Source organism: Bremia lactucae, linkage group LG11, assembly GCF_004359215.1.
Source record: "Bremia lactucae strain SF5 linkage group LG11, whole genome shotgun sequence".
Lineage (NCBI taxonomy): Eukaryota > Oomycota > Peronosporomycetes > Peronosporales > Peronosporaceae > Bremia > Bremia lactucae.
In genome coordinates, this window is record NC_090620.1 from 1,937,416 (window position 1) to 1,958,887 (window position 21,472).

A 21,472-nucleotide genomic window follows, 5' to 3' on the forward strand; every position below is an offset into this window, starting at 1 on the left:
GTCACCCGCGGCTGCACGAACCGCAGCCAAAGGTTCAACACTATTATCACCCCGCATGAATTGTTCCTTCATGCGATGGAATTTAAAATGATGGATCTGACCAATCAAAAACATTTTAAAAATTAAGTGGTCATTTAGCGACCATTCCATCTAATGACATTCAGAGTGATTGTCGTTTAAGGGAGGGGTGATGTAACGGGGTGTATCGTTACATGAAATTAACACTTAAAGGTTGTTAATTAATATATTATCTAAAAGGTAGACAATATTTGGAGGATATTACTTTATATAGTAATGTCCTGAATTCTTATCCATAAATAGGTATAGACCATTATGTCTATTTATTCCGCAGACTAATCAGCTGTAGAAGTAATCAAAGAGAGTTACAAGATAAGATAGATAAGAATTCATTTACATGTTTAGTATTAGTTTATAGTTAAGTCAGCATTTACAAAGATAGATTAAGAGACACTTAACTATATTAATACAGTTTTCATTTTACACTCTTTAGCTAACTTGCCTTAAGAGAAGCCTTCCTCTATACGTACAGTGTACGTCACCTAACGAAAGGCACCACTCACAACTGAAGCAGTGTGAAGTGGACTTGTACTGAAACAGTACAAGTCGCAGTGCCCCGTTACAGTTTAGGTGCGCGCGCGTGGCGAGAGCAAAATCAAGCGAATTACCAGCAGCAGCTCGCGTATGAACGCCAGCAAATGCAGCACCAGTTCCAGCATGAGTTGCACCAAGTGCTTGCTGAGTTGCATCAAGTGCTTGCTGAGTTGCATTAGGGGCAGAAAAGGTTTAAGAGGAGTAACAATTTCAAGAAGAAATAAAGTTGCTCCTACAAGAACAGCTGAATTTACGTTCTGTTGAAAGACCTATGAGAAACAAGAGGTGGGTGATTTGGATCCAAATTTTGTCAAGGTCCCCAATTCAAGTGAAGGCAAGATACGTATTGGGACTTTTGATCGATCCGATGTCTACAATAGTCTCGGAGCTGAAATTTGATGTCTACAATGGTCTCCGAGCTGAAATTGTGCAATGGGTCCAGCTGTTGCTAGTCAAGATTGACTTGGCTGACCGAACATGTGGTTTTCGCTGGCCGAAGGAATACAAGGTGTCTTGATTTGGAAATTTCTTCGCGGGAAAGTGGCGAGATATTTTAACCAGCGTGTGCACAGTTTGAGGAAAATGTCACCGACTTTTGGATTTGTTATGGACAAGATGGTGGATGCCTATTGCATCGTTTTTTTTCAAAGAAACAGACTATCAAGCTGTTCGCCGAAAGAAAAGATAATGACCGGACGTGAAATGGCCACTTACTTTATCTGGTGGCTCTGCAAAAGGCAACGAACTCGGGCGAAGAATTTTATTTTGGAAAACATCGTGAAGTACACACAGCCCGAGTCTCAAGCGTCGATTATTGGACAGTATAATCGGTATCGCCATCTTGGCCCACGCTGAAGAAATTGTTACTTTTATCCAAGGAATGGAGGATGAGACAATGCATGATAGTCACATCGGTCGTGAGCTGGTAAACGCAACGGTCGAGACGAGACGATGTCGGAAATGCAAACAAACTGGTCACATCGCGCGGTATTGCAAAGCGAAAGGAAGGGAAAATATGACTGAATTCAAGAAGAATGTTGCATCTAGTGAAAATAACAAGTGGGCATTTTCTGCTAACGATGGTGATGATTTGAATGATGATGATTGTATTTTGACACTGGATCGATTTGTCTATTAGTCCGTGATGTGTCTATGTTGACGAAGGCTGAACGCTGTGCATACGGTGAAGTGGTTCGACAGCCGGATGGGATACCATTACAAGTTACCAAAAGCGAGTGCGCTTGCACACATCTGTTGATCGTGTAGACACTGAGATTGACTTGTCGTGTGCCTATTTTTTGGCCACAACTGACAAGAAATTTGGTGTCATATGGCCGTTTGACAGACCACGGGTGTTTGCTAGGACAGTCAAATGGAAGACACGCTGTCTTAAAGAATGGATCTAGGGTATTTTACGTTACAATGAAGAATCACGTAATGATTGTGGATCGCGGTAACAAATGAGGACCAACAAGGTATCGGTGATATTGTAATGAGCGCGATGGCTACTATTGAGTCTGGACACCGGTGCAGAACGGTACTCTAATGTACTTTCACCTGCGTTTTGGTCATCTGAATTCTGCCACAACTGAACGTCTGGCGCGTAAGCTACGTTCTGGAATTGAGCTGACGGATAATATAAAAGGAATTGTTTTACCTGTGGACGAGTAAAGCAAACACGGGCCGCTCAGCCAAAAATACAACACTTATGAGAGTGCACGACGGATCCCGTTGGATCTACGACCTCAAGGGTCTTATTACACCGCTCGATCGCAGTGGCAACATCTCTGTGGTCAACTTTGTGGACCCATGACCGATTATTATCGTGTCTTTATGTCCAAAACGATGGACCAAGCCACAAATTGTTTTGTAATATTTTTTGTCAATGTTGAAGAACGTTGCAGTTGTAGCGCGCATGTGCTCCGTACAGAGGTGGCGGAGGATACAAGAATGATGACTTATTTTGTTGTGAGATTGGAATTGCATGGCAAAATGCGATTGCTAGAAATTAGGCTGGAGATGGAAAGGCGGTAATGAATTTGGTTCGCTGAATGATTTCTCGTGTGATCGACTACTTTTCTTTTGTGGTGAAGCAGCTAAATATGCGGCTTACGTTTTAAACAGAATGCCGACTTGCTCCAACCCTGAGCGAGCGACTCAAATTGAGATGTTGACTGGGAAATCGCCAAGTCTGGTGGATATTATCGCTTATGAGTCGCAGTGTGAGGTGTACCGTGATCCCCCAAAAAGAATTATCTGAAGCAGCGCTCCGAGGTTGGAATTGACGTTGGAAAGAGCAATGAAACGAAAGGTTTTCGCGTTTGGCTCCGCATGATCGTACTGTCATCACTACACGCCACGTCCGATAAGTCAAGACGCTGACAGACGAGGACAATAAACAATTCGAGGAGGTCTTAAGTAACGAGGCCAATAATGAATTTCAAGAGCTAGCGCGCACGTGCCAATATCAGTACGCTCGTGCCATCGTCAAATGGCTGTGGTGAATCAAACTGGACAAATGAAAGGTCCCGCTGAGGCGCGTCAGGATAAGCGTGCTAAACCCATTGGGAATGAGTTACAACGATCTAAGCGTACTAGAAAAAGTCGTTGCGGCAAATGGAGGCGGAAATGGATAATATAATTGTTTTGAAGCCACCGCGTGAACATGTAAACGTAGTCACAGTTGCTTTTCAGATGGACTACTCACCAGAATCTGGTATTGTGGTGAACGCAGTCGCTGCTGCCGTCTCACCATTTTTTAAAGCTGAATCTGCACATCTGCCCGATCTGAAGAATTTTCGCGAGGCGTTGCGACGTCCTGATAAAAGTTTATTGGAGCGTGCTAATTATGAAGAGCCTACATCCTTACGTGCAAAAATACGAATAGTGGTCAAAACTGAACCTGGTGTACCGCGCTTGCACACAAAGTGGGTATACAAGAAAAAATGTACTAGTGACGGAGGAATTGAACGTTACAAGGCACGACTGGTTCCGTAAGGAAATGAACAGGTACTCGGTGTGAATTTTTTGCTGACTTTTGCCGCGGTGTTGAACTTGACAAGTGCGAAAGCTATTTTGGCTATTGCGTGAATTTGGTGCACCCGGCTCGGCAATTCAACGTGCGAAGCGCTTACATGGTTGTTGCTAAAGAAGATATAGATGATAAACATTTTCATATTTCTTGAAGAAATGACTTTTACGTCGAAGCCGCTGTCCGAGTATGGTGTAAATACTGCCAAGGGTCTTTCTCTTCGTTTGGAATGAAGCTTATATGGCTTAAAGCAGGCTGGCAGGCTGTGGCACCAGCTCCTCCATGCAACGCGGATAACTATTGGATTTGTGCAATACAATACGGACACATGTTTGTATTTTAAGTCTGACCTACAAGGAGCTGCCCTTGTCGGCACCTATGTCGATGATCTGTTTGTGACAGGGATCAGTAACCAGCGTGTTAATGTTTTCTTCTCGCAGATGGCATGCAATGAGTTGAAGGACCGTGAAATGGCTGAGAAATTTCTTGGAATGCGAGTCCATTACGATTCCGAGTCAGGTTACAAGATTTATCAAGCACCAACTATACTTATTACTATCCAAGTATGGGCTCGAAAAAGCAAAGTCAGTGCGAGCTTCAATCCAGTGGGAGAAGACCTTTTGGATGACGATCAAACAGGAGGAGAGTCGCTTATGGCGGCAAATGGGTCGTACACCAGAGCGCCCGACCATCAAAACATTTCAGTCGCTGCTTGGAAGTTTGCTTTGGGTTGCCCGGTCCACGAGACCGGACATTTCCTTTGCCGTTCACCATGCTTCCCTGCGTGCGCACACACCAACGATTGGAAATTACAAGTTGGCGAAACGTATTGCGTGCTACTTGGCTGGAAGTGCTGATCTCAACTAATTCATGAATTGCGACGGTGGTCCAAATTTACCGCTACGTATCGAGTGTTTTACTGATGCTGATTTTGCTGGAGATATGGGAGACAGAACGTCCGTTATTGGTGAAATTGGTCGGATAAATGGAATGATCGTGGGATGGCACTGCAAGAAGCAAACGGCAGTGTCATTGTCGACTGCTCAGCCGGAATATGTGGCTGCGTCATAAGAAGCCAAATAGCTTTTCGGTATGAAGGATTTGGCGAAAGAAATTGGATTTCAGGTTGCGCTTCTCATGATCATGAAAATGTACTACCAATCTGCAATTATTGAGTGGAAAATGAAGCAAGCTGAAGCCAAGCAAAACATTTGGACGTTCGTCTTAAGTTTACTGGTGATTACTACAAGAAAGGCACTCTCAAACCGACCTACGTGACTACGAACGACGTGCTGGCAGATATACTGACCAAGCCACTCTTAGCGCCTCGACTACAAGCAACACGTTCTCTTGTTGGGCTTTAAAAGGCGTGATTCCTGGGGAGTAGTGTTGGAAAATGGTGTTTATCAGGCTAAAATACCGCCAGATCCCAAGCTATCAAGAAAGTGCCGTTCTCCAGTATTGTCTTTTATTTGCATATTTTGGTGTGTTGCAGGTGACAGAAAGTCGGATGGTGAGCATACCATCTCGGAGGAGCAAAAGGGGCAGCTGCAAATCGGAATGGTAGCAGGTATGACACAGATAATGTAGGTAATAAACTTACTCTTTATAACACTTCTTTGGAGACCTTCCTAGCTTTATATTAAAATCATACCCAAGAAAAGGCGAAGGTAGGCGTTTATGCATTCGTCTGCAAAAAGCGTTGTGTAGTACGGCATTCGTGGGCGTTAGCAGACTCGTGCCTATCGTCAATGTATGCCAAAATTATTTTTAAGCACAATAATTGTTCGTTGAAGCCAACGTAAGAAAATTAACGAAATTAAAACGATATTTTTTCACTTAATCACTACAACATGGCGAGTTTTGTATTGATACTAATGATTGTCGCGTTCTTTCAATGAAATTGTACTTTGACAGCTTTGGCTTTAGCCCTAATAAAAAGGCAGATATGTTGGACAATGCACTCTTGCAAGTCATCGGATTTGGATAATTCTAAAAATTATTAAGCTGGATATTTTCTTTTCAAGACAATTGATAAAGAAAACTCAATGTGATTTTTTAGCAGGCTTCGAGCGCCCGCTTTAAAGTAAGCAGAGTGTTTGGCAAACAAAACCATACTTATCAAAACGATCTCATTAATTTTAACTGTACGGTATTGATATCTCTTTCGACAAAATTAAGAAGCTTTTTTATTACTGGATCAATAAAAGGCATTCCGACAGCTATTTGATTCCAGTCTATAGCTTAGACTTAAGACGACTATCCCGGATGGGTGTATGGTAAGCTATTGTGCACGTTGCTCCAAAAAGACGCAGACGCTGGAAATTCTTTAAAGAGAAGGTTTGCATCACAACGGAATAAGGCTTGCCGAGATTGAAGGAGTGCTGGCTGACAAAGCGTCTTCACACTTAGCCCATGAAAGGAAGTTACCTAGCTCCTTGAGTCATAAAAGATGTAGCGGAGCTACCTTGCTCCTTAAAATCATTGAAATACATAGACTCAGAGAGTCACTTAGTTCTATAGAACTAATAGGTTCAACAACTCAGTGAGTTGTACATTCGTAGAGCTGATCGAATTCTAGTTCAAGGGATTCAAAGGTGCGTAGAACCAAGTGGCCCTAGCTGAACTTAATTCTATTTCGGCCGCCAGATTTATATCTGGCGGCTATTACCCATAACAATTGGGATTTTTATTGATTAATTATTTTAAATTGAACAAAAGGGTATTTTACCCATAAAGTAAAGGGACCACAACAACGGTTAACTAACCAAAGTGTGCCCCATAATACCCTTCCCATCAAACTGTTGACACCGTTCGCTTCATTTCCTCTTTTTGATGTTGGAATAAAAACAGCTACCCGTTCGATTGTAATCTGCATTCCTCTGTCTGATGACAACTTAGCGTGAGTTCCAAACTCTTAGCTCCTCTTTAACGATGAGATAATGGTCGACACATTATCGGAGGATGAAGAAAAGGAGCACGGCTCCTACAAGTCTCGTCGTGGCGACGAATCTCGTCGGGCCCCAAATCCGTTCCTAGAACGTGGTGTCGCGGATTTTTAGCTGCATTGCGCTGAACACCGGACCGTGAGTCCAACATATTTACGATTTCGCTCAATAAAGAGCAAGAACAATCCATCCTCAGAGAGGAACAAACTCGTCGCTAAGCTACAGACCTTGCAAAAGCAAAAGCTCACAGTGAATATCAAATCTCTGCACTTAGTGTGGAAGAGCGCCTACAAGAGAGGGCTCGCAGCTGGACCATCTGGACCTCCGTTACCTAAGCGAGGACGCCGAGGTGCTCACTGCTCACAACGCTTTTCATGAGCGATGCCTTACGCCCAAGGTATCAATGCAACGTCAGCTATTTGACGCGTTTGCGTGATCAGGCCCGTGGGGCTTCGGTGGCGTCAATGAGGGAAATTCCGATCGTTTTGTTTCCTAACGAATTAAAAAGCGAAAACGATGCTTCGTTTGAGAATTGGACCCATCGGGCCTGTCGTCTTCGCAACATCTGGTATAAGAGAGTCTGCGGATGAGGCTGATGTTGGGTTAGAACGGAAGCTTCGCTTTGATTTTACCAAGCTTAAAGCCAAATGCCAGTTACGTTCGGCGTTCATGCCATAAAACGAGGATAGGCCTAGCCAATATTTCAGTGCTTCGGTTGCCCGTGCAACCATGGATCGAAGCCGCACTGACGCTATAGATCCACCTATTCCCACTTCTAGTGGTGGTAAGCGTCGTTTGACGCAAGCTTACCTTGAGCGCGGTGCTCAAAAACGTCATCGACGTACGGGCAATCTTACCGAAGAGGTACCTCAAAATCATAACAGTTTTCAGAAGAGGGGACGCAGCCATTTCACAAGATACTGGTATTGGCCCTTACGACAACGTCGCTTTAAAAAAAATTCCACGTAAAATTGAAGGTTTTCTCGCGCATCAAGAAGCGCAGGAGGGGGCGGAAATCTCGACGGAAGCATTTGATGCTCTAAAGCACGAGGTGCAACTTTTTCGCGAGGCCTTGCTCGGGTTGAGGGCTCTTTCAAGGCGTTCCAAAACTGTCTTTAAATGCTGAAATGGCAGCAACCTTGTTTAGAGGGTCAGCTGGACACCCTGGCGATGATACAGCAATTTGCGGCAAGCCCGTCTTTTTCGGAGCAAGCGCCTCCAAGTTCACGTGGGAAGGGTTCCGATATGGCTTAAGCAAGCCGACGTAAAACACTGGGTGTGTACGCAGCTTGCTAGAAAGGTTTAGCGTGTAAGCTATGCTCTTCTTGGCCACGATCGTAAATGGCTTGATAAAAAACGGGCGCAATTCGGTCTTGAAGACCGCCGAAAACAAGTTTGTAAGTAGGTTATTCGCGTTTAGCAAAGCTCGGTCTCCGATCGCATAAGAATCAATACAACTTCTGCCTTTGACATCCCCTTGTTCTTTCTGTCTGTTTTGGCTATCAGCCATTGTGTTACGCGTATGGCTAAAGACACTAAATGGCGTTGCGAGAAATCCGCTTACTTTTTCCAATAGTAACAAGGCTGATATCAGCAAGCCTGTCGGCTAATTCCCCCCAATCAAGCCCTTAATCACGTAGTGGTATCGTTAACGGAACGCGTGGGTGTGTGAGACCATTTGCGTAGAACGGAGTATAGCCGGTAGAGATATGTATAGCGTCATTTAACACTCGGGAGTAGTGTGCTCCAGCGCTATGGTGTCTCAGCACACACTGCGCAGAACATCTTCAATGACGCGACTGACACGGTCAGTTTGACAAACGGCTGCGGATGGTCCGCTGTGGACATGTCCAATCTGGTGCCAGATGACCTTTACCGTCATCCATGACGGTGGCAAACATGAGCGCATAGTCGTGCCGAACACTTGCTCGTTGCCGCGAGCAACAAGACGAGCTTTGTGGAATGCGAAATCGCCGTTTGCGGTCGTCTTTGTCTCGGAGACCCATTTACTGTGCAGTATATTGCTGTAATCCCAGCGTCGCACCAGGGTCCAAACGTCGATTGCTACGAGAGCGCGAATTTCCTCGTTCATCGCTGTTTACCAGTCCTTTCTCTTCTGGCTCTTCATGGCTTCGCTATAGTAACTTGGATCACGCTGAAACACGTGACTGACTTCGTCGCTGGTACTTGGCGCTTCAGCTTGATTTGACGCCGCCTTCCTCGTGTCGCGTGCGGCTGTCTCGTCCACGGCTGATCTTCTTCGTCTTCCCGGCCTGCCACTGCTGCGGCTGCGCCGGCGCGTCTTCTTCAGTGTAAGCTCGATCTTCGCCGCCGAGCTCAAGTTGGAGTCGCCGGTTTCTAATACGACAATGTTTCGCAAGACCGGTGATTTGCCAGTCAGGACTTCTCACTTCGGATTCGAGTTGGTAGGTGTAACGGGGTCACATGTGACTGGTGTACTGACGCACGAAGGATATTTTGACTATGTCATATAGTCGAGATGTGTATTAGTACATCAGGGAATATAGCTGGGTTATCGTTATGACTCAGATAGGTACGGATGAACGTGTCGGCACCTCACGTACGGAGTTTGATATTTAGTAGTACTAGATAAGTAGCATTCAGTAGCCTGATTTATTATTGTAGTCAGACTGCTTAACGATCTCAATGTATATTAGTTTGGAACTTCCTCTGTGAGTTGATGTGTGACCCTGTCACAGTATGACTCTGGTTAAGGATGTAGGTAAAGTGCTCAGCTGCATCGCCCTAAAACGTGAGAGGCAGGCCTGATGCGAAGATCATAGCTCTTGTTATGTTATGGTTCGTCCGATGCATCATCTCAGCTTTTCCATTGGATGCTTGGTTGTTGCCTCAATCATTTCCCTCGCAACACTGGTTGTTTTGCAAAAGAAATTCACGTTCTGTTACTCTCCTCCGCCATGAGTTCTGAGGACGGCGATACGGCACAAGAACTTCTTTTCGAAGAACGTCAATAAATGCTCAAGCTTCTTTGCAGCGGCGTATTTCGTACGCGCCAGGAAGACTCGACAATAACTGCTTTTATATAACAATAAAACTGATCAAGTGTCGGTTTCGACGCACTGTTTATTCATAAGGTTCTTTTATAAGAACAAGATAGGTTAAAAGCGACCCTTGAGGTCTGAACAAATGACGCCTACGACGCGATCAATCGGAGCGTTCTGGCCCGAGTCCTTCTGCCTCTGCTTATTCTTGGTCTGCTTGCTCTAGGCGCAAGTAATGCATGTGGTCCGTAAGCTCAATACATGACGTAGGGTTCCTGGTGATCTTTTCGATTGTGTCAAACGAATGATCCCCCACCGTTTACGGAAGTGACGGTGACGTGTCAGCCGGGATCATCTCCTGTAGAGCAGCCATGATCACATCAATTGACTCTTTCACCCTCGCGTACATCCCGACTGTCTCGGCGACCAACACGCAGATCCGAATCGCCACGTCAAACACGACGCACTTATCTCTTTGACGCACGACAACTCGCTTTCCATTCGAGTACGCAAGCGCGTCCTCCTTCGCGCTGAGCTTTTCAGAGCTCACAATGTTGCGCGCGAGCCTCAGCGCACAGGAAACGTTCGTGAGCTTCACGTTGCTCTCCTTGCAGTCAACAGTCAAAAAGAGCTGAACATCGCCACCCTTTGTCAACGCGAGCTTCTTGTCGTCGGTGAGCGACACTTCGTCTCTGCATTCATTGGCGTCGAGCAGCAGCGGCTCACCGCTGATAAAATGACGGCTTCCTCCGCTGCCCAGGACCCAATCGTTTTGGATGTCGTTGTCGCTGTCTTGAACAGCCAGGATGACTTCGTCGTCGCTACTGCTCTCGCTCTCGTCCCTCTTGACCTTCTCTTTCGACCTGCAGTTGATCTTGAGATGCCCCTTCTTTTCGCAGTCAAAGCACAAGCGAGTGTCCTCCTTCGTCGCGCAGGCTGCGACCAATGGAACGACTACGCGATCGAGAGTTTGTCCTGTCGTGCTCTCGATCTCGATGGCTTGTGCGAAGTGCGCAAGCTCTTCCGTTTAGCGCAGGTGGTCGAATCTGGCGTTGATGTGTTTCGCCATGGGCACGGTGCTGAGCTCGCTAAACGCGTATTGAACAATGTTGGTTAACACTTGCGCCTCAGCGCCACCGCCTCATACATCGCAAACACTAACAAGTACAGGAAATGCTCTGGCCACGATCGCTTTGAAACCAAAGAGCTTCACGCTCTAAGTAGCCGTAATCGTTGTTTTGCACGTGTAAAGCAAACGCCCCATTGCGTGATCAAGGGTGCGTCCTCGAGCCACCACGTGTCGACCTTTTTCTAGTATTATCGTTCGGCTGTTCCAGATAATGTCCCAGCAAGTCGCTGTTCCAGATGATATCCCAACAAGTCGACCTTCATATCTTTCGCCCATGCGAACCCAAACGCTTGCTGTGCCATCAAGACCTTTCTGAGGAAAGTTCTACCCCAATCCGAGAAGCCTGACCCGAGGCCTTGGTAAAGTTCACTCCCATCGAACTCTCGAATGGCGAGCTTGAGTTGGCGTGCACCTGGTGTGCGAATCGGCAGAACTTACGTCGGTGCTGATTTCATCGGTGGTGCCGGCATGTGCCCGTTTTCGAAGTCGTGAGCCGGCGTTAGCGCGATGCAGCCAGCTGCATGCGGACGAGTTCGAAAGACACAAGCGGGCGGCTCGCTCTTTGAGCCATTTAGACCGCAGTACGGCGGCACGGCGGCAGGCAACAGCGGGCTTGCGCTGCTCGACAGAAGGTATCACTATAAGGAGTATAGCCCATGCCGCGGCCGAGGTCTGACACGTGGAATAATTCGCTGTCGATCGCTTCTCGGAGCCGCTCATTTTCGTCGATTTGCATCTGCGACGTCTCAAGCGCCTGTATGCGATCTGTGAGTGCCGCGAGCATCGGGGGGAAGGGCACTTTTTATATGTGAACGCATCCTTTCGCGGGCTTGGCCGTCGACAACGACAGCTGGCTCTTGCATGGCCCTTTGCGACCGTGTACTGCAGGAGCAGGAGTCGGACCATCCGCTGTCGGCGGAGCAGGGTTTGTGCTCATACCCTGTTGTACGCCAATAATTGTGCAGTTGATGGTAGAAGGGAACCTGGCATTCAAAGTGTGTTGCTGCCTGATCTCGCTATCGCTTGCACTAACTTCCTTGCCTACCGAGCTTGCCAGGCGTCGCTTACTCGAGGCCGTTGCTGCTTCTTCTCGACGCGCCACTTCACGCCGATCCCAAGCGGCACACAGGTCCCATCGTGACTGGTCGGTGCGTCGATTCGCCCATCGCGACTCGTTGGTTCGTCTGGTCGAGTATCTTGTCATGATTATAAAGAGACGTCGATACACACACGATTACATCTGTCATGCTGCATTTCGCGACTGCTCACCTCCGATCGACCCGATCTCCAACAAAGTGCTCGGCCACCTCCCGATAATGTTCGAAGAAGTGAGGAAAATGAGCTTAATCGATATTGAGGCCCATCCTTACTGACGCCCTCAGAGATACGGTTGTGGGAAGGACTGCAAGTCCTACCAAGTGTATTCGGGCGCTTCTTAAGCGGCCTCGCACTACAAGCACACATCTTCAAGCGCAGCGAGGAAGCAGTTTGAACGTGTTCTCTCACGTTCAGTGATGTAGTTGGTGGGCGCCTCTTCCACAAGGGTGGGTCACTTTGTAATCCTCACCCCAGTAGCAGGTCAAATAACTTCACATGAAGTATTTGGCTTTCCTGTTAAGTGTACTTAACGGATGTGTATCATTAAACACTTTAGCCCGGCAAGTTGTCTACGTGTGCTAATCGGACGTACCTTGTCTACACTGTTATCAGTGCAGGTTATCTAGTACTGAAGCAGTATTAGTGAACGGTGTCCATGTTAAGGTTTTCCGAAATGAAATAATACGTATATGCAGTTGTCCATTCAATATCGCATTTCAGGCTGGTAAATTCGTTTGTTTGAAATTCTTTAAGACTGATAAGCTGTAAATGATTATGTCAAAAGCAAAATAATAAAAGAGGTACCATTATCGCCTTTTATAAATATTTAAATTTCATCTTAGCAACACAAACATTTTAAAACACCTCCGCAGCCTATTGGTTCGAGTCTACATCGCAGCGCTGAAAGCCCACTTAGCTCATGCAGCTATTGTCGCCTCTCGATTGAGGCCATCTATTGATCATCTGATTGCTGCTGATGAAGGCGTTAATTCGCTACCGCGAAAAGTAAAAGCTCACGAAGCAGCACATTCTGAAAATAATGAGACAGCTAAGGTAACCGATATTGCGAAGGCAGGGCTTAAATGGCTGATCCCCACAGCATCTCACTTGTTGGATCCGAATAAGAAAGAGGGTGTAAATTTTCTAGATGAGGCGTTCAATACGCACGTAGATGAATTGTATGATATTTGTGGTCGTTTCAGAATGTTCAATTTCTTCTCTAATAACAGAGCCACCTGTCAGTATACAAAGACATCGTGGCGTCTCGGACATCGTGTATGCAATGTACAAGGCAACCTCGGAGGGAAATGAAAAATTGAGTTTGTTAATCAAAAGTTTGCAAAAGGTGTAGCTGGCTAAAGTTACCTTATGTAACACAAACCCGTTGAGCACACTCTATGTACTTAATGTTATGGTCAATTACCTCATGTGACACGCTTAGACCTGCCGCTTGGGTGTGGTGCACAAAGTGACCTACCCTTGTGTATGTAATGCACATGGGTGTATTCACATGGGAATTGATGACGGCGGCATCCTAAATCCGAGGTATTCAGAATAATACGCTCGCAATGTAGGGGTAAGAGGTGGCATCCAGCAATTGGATGAAAGGTTTTATATTGAATTCGATTTAACATAAATCAGTCTGAAAACTACTTCCTAGTTCACAAGTGCGCATGTAGACTCGGATTTCCGCTCACGTGTCGTCACTTAAACTAAGGCTTCTAGTTAATTAAGTGGCGCCGATTTACTACATCACTGTACGTGAGAGAAGACGTTCAAACGCTTTCTCACTGTGATCAGAAGGTGTGTACCAGTAGTGCGTGGCAGCTTTAAGATGCGTCCGTCAGCGTAGTACCACTAGAAGTCCTTCCCACGAACCGTCTTTCAGAGCGTGTCAGTGAGGTTGAGCCTTAATATTGAAAGAGCTCATTTTCCACACCTCTCCGAAAAAAACTGTGAGATGGCAGAGAATTTGGCGCATGGACTTGGACTACAAGCCCTAGCCAGGCTCTTGGGCGGTCCTCCTGAGCAACATGTTGCTGAGTTGGAGCAGTTTGAGGCATTCGTGCTCGGACAGCGAAATGCCGCGTTTGAGGCACAGACCCATGCTGCGGTGGAGTCCGTGACTAAGACTAAGGATTAGCTTAGGCGTGAGCAAGCTCGGAGCGAGGCTCGAATAGGGCTGATGAGATGCTCTCCACCGGACCGCATCAGCTGAGGCCTATTCGGATGGACCCGCGCAAGCTCGATGGAACTGCATCGCACGCGATTGTTTACTGGCTGCTAGTAGTTGAGCAATGCGGAAAGGCGCAGTTCATCCAAGACGACACCGGTATGGTGTCGTTTGCCATGTCGTATATTTGCGCTATAAGGCTTTAGAGTGGGCTTAATCGTTGCTTATGGCATACGGAAAGGCTTCCCTACATGATCAATCTTTAAGGAAAACATTCGCTCTATGTGCCAGCCCGCAACAACTAGGTGCTTCATGAGCGCTATATGGAACGCGACAGACGAAGCGATCCATGCTAGAGTATGTGTAGGAGATGCGCTCGTTGTCGGCATCCATTACCGTAGGTCCGATTCCGAAGCACAATACGGTGTCCACGTTTATGAGTTGACTACGGCGCGGCCCATTGTGAAGGCCCTTTTTAGAAAGGTACCATTCCAATTGCCCTAGTTGAGGAGCAATCCTTCGACAGTGCCTCGGCGACAGCTATGTACAAGTCATTGGCCGAGAGATCAGATCCACTATCATTATGCTGGGCAATGCAGACGTGGTCTGTTTTAAATGCGGCAAGCGCGGCCATACGATGGCCCGCTTGTATGCCAGGGTCCCTGCTGGTGCGAAGGCGCCCAGCAAAAAAATTCCTTTCACAAATTGCGAAAGCAAGAACCAGCGTGCGAGACGCATGAGTTCTGCATCGACACCTGAAGGATAAAGAAATGCAGGAGCGCAGTAGGGGCTGGATGCCCTAATCTGAAGCTACCCCCAAAGTTCCGAATATTGAGAGTAGCATAATCTTTGAGGTCTCGAAATTTCGGACCTCAACCCTGCTGGTCTATAGCGCTCAAGTTCGAGGCTATGACCAGTTGATGACCCTTCTCGTGGATTCGGGTGCATCACAGAATTTTGCGAAATCGCGAACAACATAGAGACCGGCGGTGTTTGGGTCGCTTTGCCAAGATGACACGCGAGAAGAGGCAACCGTTCGTTTAGCGAACTGTGCGCTCAAGTTGAACTCGCCTTCTGTTTTAGTAACTTCTCCTGTAGATAGAAGTTCATAGTGCTAGGTATGGAGAGTCCGTATGACCTCATCCTAGGCATGCCATGGCTGGCAAGACACCGACCATGGATAGACTGGCGTCCACACACAGCTGCTTACTCTACGCAGGATACCGGAAAGGATGTGCTCCTGCGAGAGGATTATGCAACTGATGTCGTGTACACCACCGTTGAATGTGCGTTGACGGGATGTCAAACGTCACCAAGTCCTACCCAGATCAAAGAGACTGGTCTAGTGAAAAAAAAAAACGATGATAAGTAGTCATGCGTCTAATGCTCCTGCACAGGGTAGGTTTCTTAGCACTTCTTCTGGACACACATCACGATATTTCCACAGAATTTAAAAAAACGGACTATCTCTAAGCATCCCAGCCTTGAGCAGCGAATCGTTTTTTTTGTTCGTTTCTACGACGCTCTCGTCCATTGTGGACGACGAGCAACAGTCCACCAAGTTCTCTTCCGGAACTGGGGCGACTACTCTGTCGATATTTCCTTACTTTAGTTCGGCCTGGGACAGATCCCACGGCATCTCCGGGAGTTTTACTATCTCATCGGCATATTTCAAGATGTGCTTGAGCTCCTCAACTGAGGATGTCAACGCCATTTCGTCTTCGACGGCCTCAACCACCTAGTTTAAAGGGCCGTCCTCTTTTGTCGGGACTCATCCAAAGGTCACTCGTTTTGACGTGCCTTTGATCGTTCTTATCTGTCGGGCACTCGTTCTTCGAGTCACCACGACCTTTGACCGGGAAGCCAGAGCTCTCTCGGCTAACGCACCCCTTTCCAACCGCACCAGGCTCTAGGCTATGTGCCGGTCCATGCGACGCTTGACTTCTGGTCAGCTCGCTGTCTACTGCACAGGCTCTCAGCGGGTATCATGCACGAAATTGATTAAGAACCTGGCACCAAGTATTGTGTGACCAGGTAATTGCCCTTGCCGAAAGAACAAGTCGATTATATCGATGAATTCTTCGACAAGCGAACCAAGGAGCGACATGTACATGAGGGCAAGTCGCCTCACTACAGTCCGACCTTCTGTGTGCGTAAAGCCACAAGTGGACGGTGCATGGTTCATGCTTACAATAGGCTGAACACGGCGACTATACCGGTGCAAACGCCAATCCTGGGGAAAGGTGTTTTGTTGAACTCCATGGGAAAGTCAACTATCTTTTCCGCGTCGGATTGAAGAGATGGCTACAATCAGGTACTCATGAGAGAGTCCAAAGTAGCCAAGCCGGCAGTAAGCACTACAAGCAATATGCTTTGGGAGTGGCTTGTATGCCCCAAAGTTTTGAATAACGCACCAGCGACTTCACCCGAGTGGTGGCTCACGTGATGCATCAACACTGTGCCTTCGCATTACTTTGACGAAGTATTCGTGCATAGTAGGGTTGAGGACGGGCTGAGCGCAATAGAGTCGCACAAGCGTCATTTAGACGCTGTGTTGCAGACTAAATAAATCAGGAATTATGCAGAATGGGCTAAGCCCGTGTCTGATCTTCTTAAAAGGATGCAGAAAGGGTTTGGGCAAAGGAACAAGTTGATGCGCTCACATCAGTAAAACAATCTTTTGTAGAGATACCGGTCTTGGCATTGCCAGACGCGGATGAGCCCTTTACCGTCGTCTGCGATGCAAGTAATTATGCAATGGGCAGCGAGCTCATGCAGAAGGATGACAACGACGATGGCCGTGTCATCACTTATCAGTCCCATATTTTAAAAGCCGCAGAACTGAGTTATTCTGTGCATGCAAGGAGCTGCTTGCAGTAAAGTATGCTCTTGTAAAGTTTCGCGTGCACGTATTGAGATCCGAACCGTTTTGTGATTTATACGGATCACGCATCACTGCGGACCAAAATAAACTCACCGCACCTCTCGCATGGCATGATGGCTTGCATTCTTCTCTGAATCTAACTCCAAGTTGAATACATGCCGTCTAAGTCGAATATCTTGGCTGACGCATTATCGCGCACACTAGAATTCGAGGAGGCAAGACACTAGGGAATGTAACTAGTGCTATAGCTCAATTTCAGCCGTCAACGTTGGCAGCCATGAAGGCTTACCACAACGAGCTCGTTGGACTTAAAATAAAGGAGAGCTATCGTCAAGACGAACATAGTCGCCTGCTGTTGGATCACTTCGGTGGACGAAAGGTAACCCTTCCGTCGCACCTGAGAGCTAAGCTAAATCGCTTTGGCTAGAGTGATGGCCTATTATGGTATCAGCTGTCACCTTGCGATCCTTTGGAAATCTATGTCCGTCATGACACAGATCTAAAGCTGAAGATACTGTACGAGCTCCATGATGCACCATCGAGTGGGCATCTGGGCCGTGACAAGACGTTCTTACGAGCGTCAGAGAAATTTCGGTGTCCACACCCATATCGATGGGTGGCCAACTATATTCGCTCCTACGAACAATGCCAGCGAATGGAGCCTACACCATCCAGTAGTGCGCTATTGAATCCGCTGCCGAATTGTCGAAAGTCGATCAGTCTTGACTTCATGTTTGGCATGCCGCCTGGCCATAAGAGTTGGATGGGACTCGCTGTCTTTGTAAACAGACTGAGCAAAATGGTGCCTTTAGCATCATGTAGCACCACGATCAGGTAGCTCTCTTGTTCCTGGATCATGTGTACCGATTACACAGGATGCCCGTTTCCATAGTATCGGACCGAGATCCACGTTTTACGTTGGGTTATTGGCGACATGTGTTTCAGCTGCTGTGTAGCAAGCTCGACATGACTACAGTCGGTCATTCCCAGACCGTTGGCCAAACGGAACGAGCCAATCGGGTCGTGGCGGATGTATTGCGCACGGTAGCGATATTCAAGGAATGGAGTAAAGATTTGCCCTTCGTGAAGTTCGCTATTAATAACATTGTCCTCCACGCCAATACGGAGTAACCATTTTATATAAATGGACTGCGCCATCCTCGGAAGCCAGTCTCGTTTGTGCGTAGCCCAAGTCTAAGTGGAGGAGGGCCCCTCACTACGCTTGATGCGAAAGAGGGACGTCGTCAATATGACGATGACCCATGGGGGTACCATGTCAACAACCGAAAGCTGCCCTAGTGACTCTGCCGGTTAAGCAGTGTTCAGTATGTGTGCTCCTAAACAATTACGATGTTTCGTAATGACAACTAGGCGGTGCCCGATAGCAGCGGTGATTTCGCCTATCTCGCTTCCGTCCAATTTTACCAAAATTGGTAATATTGACGCAAGCGAGGTATGTCAACGAGTGAAGCCTAGCTCTTCATCGGCAAATTAATAAAGCAGACTGAAATCGATTTCTGCTGTGAAAGTAAGGATGACCAACTTTAGAACAACTCACAATGCGTTTGAAGTTTATTGAGAAGTGATTAACGTCAATTGGGATTGCTTGACTTGCTGATCCGTCTCGCTTTTCGCGCGCTTGAGCTCCGTCAAACTTCCGCCCCGCAAATCTTCCTCTCCATGATGGCGTAAGCCATCGTAAGAAAAGTTCTTGTGGTACCCCTGCTTGGGCCATCGACTCTACTAGTTGGTCTTCCTCGCGAGCAACCTAAATTTTCTCCAAATATTATCTACCTTTTAGATAATATATTAATTAACAACGTTTGTGTTAATGCGCACCATTTGCCGGCCGAACCAAAGGCCAAATTGCCTTAGTTAAGGAGCAATCCTACATTTAAAAATCAAAAGATAAGAAGATCCTTACGTAGAAACTTGATATTTTATCCTTTTCTATATATCCCATAAATTTTAGCGCATAGATATGTAGACTCAAATGAGGTCACATACCCACATTGCAAAAGTGCGTCATAGGGGTCCCTGAGATACCTGTACTGGGCTGCATCGTTGGTACACATGGTGTACGAGCAGACCAGTATCGGACCGGGATCCTCGTTTTACGTCTGGTTTTTGGCGACATGTGTTGCCAAAAACCAGACGTAAAACGAGGATCCCCTAGCGCTGAAGAGGTCGAGAATCACAGCGTCGAAGGTCGACCACTCGAAAAGGTTGAGTGGTACGAAATTGATGCTGCGTTGTGGAATGCTCGCATTCACAGCAAACACTAACTTAGTTCATGAACACACGTAAATTACGGTGTTCATTGCGAGGAGTCTTTGACTCGTTGGGAGTAAATTAACTTTTCCTATTGTATGTTGAGCGAATCGTCGGCTAGTCGCCACTGAGTCGGGCGATGCAGGTTCGCATCAGAAGGAGTTAAGCTCGACCCGTCAACGCACCCTCAACTGTGGATGGCGCGTGGTTCAGTCGCAGGCATTGAGCGCTGCCGAACGACTGATCGAGGATCTTGAAAGTCAGATTTCGCGACTGACTTCGGATCTTCACGATGTCCGGTCGAGGGATCGCCAGGGTTATGAAAGGTCGAATTTTCGACTGGATTTTGGAGAAGCAGATTTTGAGAGACTCGCGTCTAGTGTGCAGTCCTCCCCGCTCTTCAAGTCCTTATTCCGGTTGCAGGCGTTATTGGAAGGGAATATTTTCACCTTCCCCATTGCCCCCACCTGATCGACACTCGACCCACGGTCGCGTCACCCCCATCCGTCTAAGGAGACGGATGGGGGTATGTGATATCTGTTGAATCAACATATCGTTTCAGGCGACCCACGTAAAAGACAGGGTGCGTATTTATATATGGCGGGATTGGGAGCTTTTAATCAAGGTCTCCAACCGCCTCGCCCGACATAAACAGCCCGATGAAACGCGGCAGTAATTTTTAGTTACTCCAGGTCGTACAGAAACTGATATTTAGGTATGGTAGCAGTACTTAATAGTACTTTGTCTCCCACTATAAAGCGCTCATCAATTTTACAACCATCCCGGTCCGCATATTGTTTTTGCTTGTCCTGTCGCTTGCCATCGCGTCACGGACATTTCATGTGATGGCTAATCGCCTATCCACAAAGCGTTGAGCATCACTTTCGCTTTTCACATCAAACGTGCCTATGACACAGCCGAGAGGTCGGTCATATGACGTAGGCGAGGTGCCTCGAAATTTCACGCTCACACGAGTTCAGAGGAAGGCCTCAATGAAGTTAAGGGTCTGCAGCTTAAATGTCTCGAATAAGGCTATAGGATAGAGAAAAAGTAAAAATGTATGAACATCTTTAGTTTTCTACCGTAACGATCTTTTATCGACAACTGAGCTTATTATATTAATGCTTATCTAAGTATGGCGCCTCCTTGCGCACCGCACAATCGTGTCTTATAACGATTGGTGGTTTTGATTTAGACTTTAAATCAACCAATCAATTGAACTAATTAATGTCTTGTTTCATCAATATTACCATATTTGGTGATATTTGATTTATTAAGTCAAATAATACATAAAGACAATCATTATACTTATTTGCTTATGACCTCTCACAATACCTAATATTAATTATTACTCTTTTAAAAAATGATACTTATGTAACAAAACACCCGTTACACCTACTCTCGAATCTGTACTGTCAAGGGCAGAGGCGCACAATAATCAGGCCTGCACGGTACAAAATGCGATCACGAGGGCTCGCACGGCAGAGTAGGAGAATATCAATAACGTTTTGCAGGCAAATTTACCTGATGAAGGTGCTGCGGCTCGGGTGTAACACCTTGTCAATTTCAAGTAAGCCGACAGCGCCATACGACAAATTATTCAACAATTGAGCTTTTAAAATCACGGTCTATCTGACAGTTTGTCGGCCATATTCAATAATTATTTCTGAATCGTTGCAAAGAGAATCAGTCAATAGCTTTTTCCTATGTAAAAGTCCTATCGTTTGTGCATTCATCCATGGCAAAATTACCTCCGTGCGAGAAGCAGCACCGTATGCCCAGGCCGAGAAGTCGACGACGCAGGCTAAGGCAAAACTTAATCCTTTGATTGGATAGGTTCACCTTTTCACAAAAATAAAATTGTCTTAATACGCGATATCAGCTGTCAAAAACAATGATAGACCGCCGTTACCACCGCTCGTTGCAAGTGCTATCGTGGGTGGCTTGCGCCGCCATGACTTCGAAGCTTGTGCTATTCACCGAGTTTGGCAATCGAAGAGGCCACGGTAAGCACGAGCACGTCTTTTCCGGGGTACGAGCGATTGCACGAAGTGCTAAATGAAGCTTATTGACATTTGCGTGGTGTGGTTCGCAGATTCAGAGGTACACAGACAAGCAACTCGATAAATTCTTTGGCGTCGAAGACATTCAAAGGAAGGCGCAGCTTGACCAAGAGCAACTTTGCATTGAAATACCTACATCAGCTGCTAAGAAATAGGATAATTAACATCTACATGCAACTTTTTTATACTGGCTACGCGTACAGGGGTTCGCTAAACTGGCCTGGATCCTTACCAAAACGT

At 46.6% G+C, this 21,472-nt stretch overlaps 5 protein-coding genes across 5 annotated transcripts; 3 read left to right on the forward strand and 2 right to left on the reverse strand.

Annotated features, from left to right (window-relative positions):
• Positions 1-883: 883 nt before the first annotated feature.
• Positions 884-1,129, forward strand: CCR75_008991 (uncharacterized protein; the record flags this gene model as incomplete). Its single annotated transcript, XM_067967038.1, has 1 exon — positions 884-1,129. One exon carries the CDS (start codon positions 884-886, stop codon positions 1,127-1,129), a length of 246 nt encoding a protein of 81 aa, XP_067817772.1.
• A 363-nt stretch (positions 1,130-1,492) lies between these two features.
• CCR75_008990 (uncharacterized protein) lies at positions 1,493-1,750 on the forward strand (the record flags this gene model as incomplete). The annotated part of the gene is made up of 1 exon (XM_067967037.1): positions 1,493-1,750. The coding sequence occupies one exon, from the start codon at positions 1,493-1,495 to the stop codon at positions 1,748-1,750; it is 258 nt and encodes an 85-aa protein (XP_067817773.1).
• A 9,564-nt stretch (positions 1,751-11,314) lies between these two features.
• CCR75_008989 (uncharacterized protein) lies at positions 11,315-11,527 on the reverse strand (the record flags this gene model as incomplete). Its single annotated transcript, XM_067967036.1, has 1 exon — positions 11,315-11,527. The coding sequence occupies one exon, from the start codon at positions 11,525-11,527 to the stop codon at positions 11,315-11,317; it is 213 nt and encodes a 70-aa protein (XP_067817660.1).
• An 18-nt stretch (positions 11,528-11,545) lies between these two features.
• On the reverse strand, positions 11,546-11,947 carry CCR75_008988 (uncharacterized protein; the record flags this gene model as incomplete). Its single annotated transcript, XM_067967035.1, has 1 exon — positions 11,546-11,947. One exon carries the CDS (start codon positions 11,945-11,947, stop codon positions 11,546-11,548), a length of 402 nt encoding a protein of 133 aa, XP_067817659.1.
• Positions 11,948-21,063: 9,116 nt separating this feature from the next.
• Positions 21,064-21,387, forward strand: CCR75_008987 (uncharacterized protein; the record flags this gene model as incomplete). Its single annotated transcript, XM_067967034.1, has 2 exons — positions 21,064-21,201; positions 21,265-21,387. The coding sequence occupies 2 exons, from the start codon at positions 21,064-21,066 to the stop codon at positions 21,385-21,387; spliced, it is 261 nt and encodes an 86-aa protein (XP_067817662.1).
• Between the last annotated feature and the right edge of the window lie 85 nt (positions 21,388-21,472).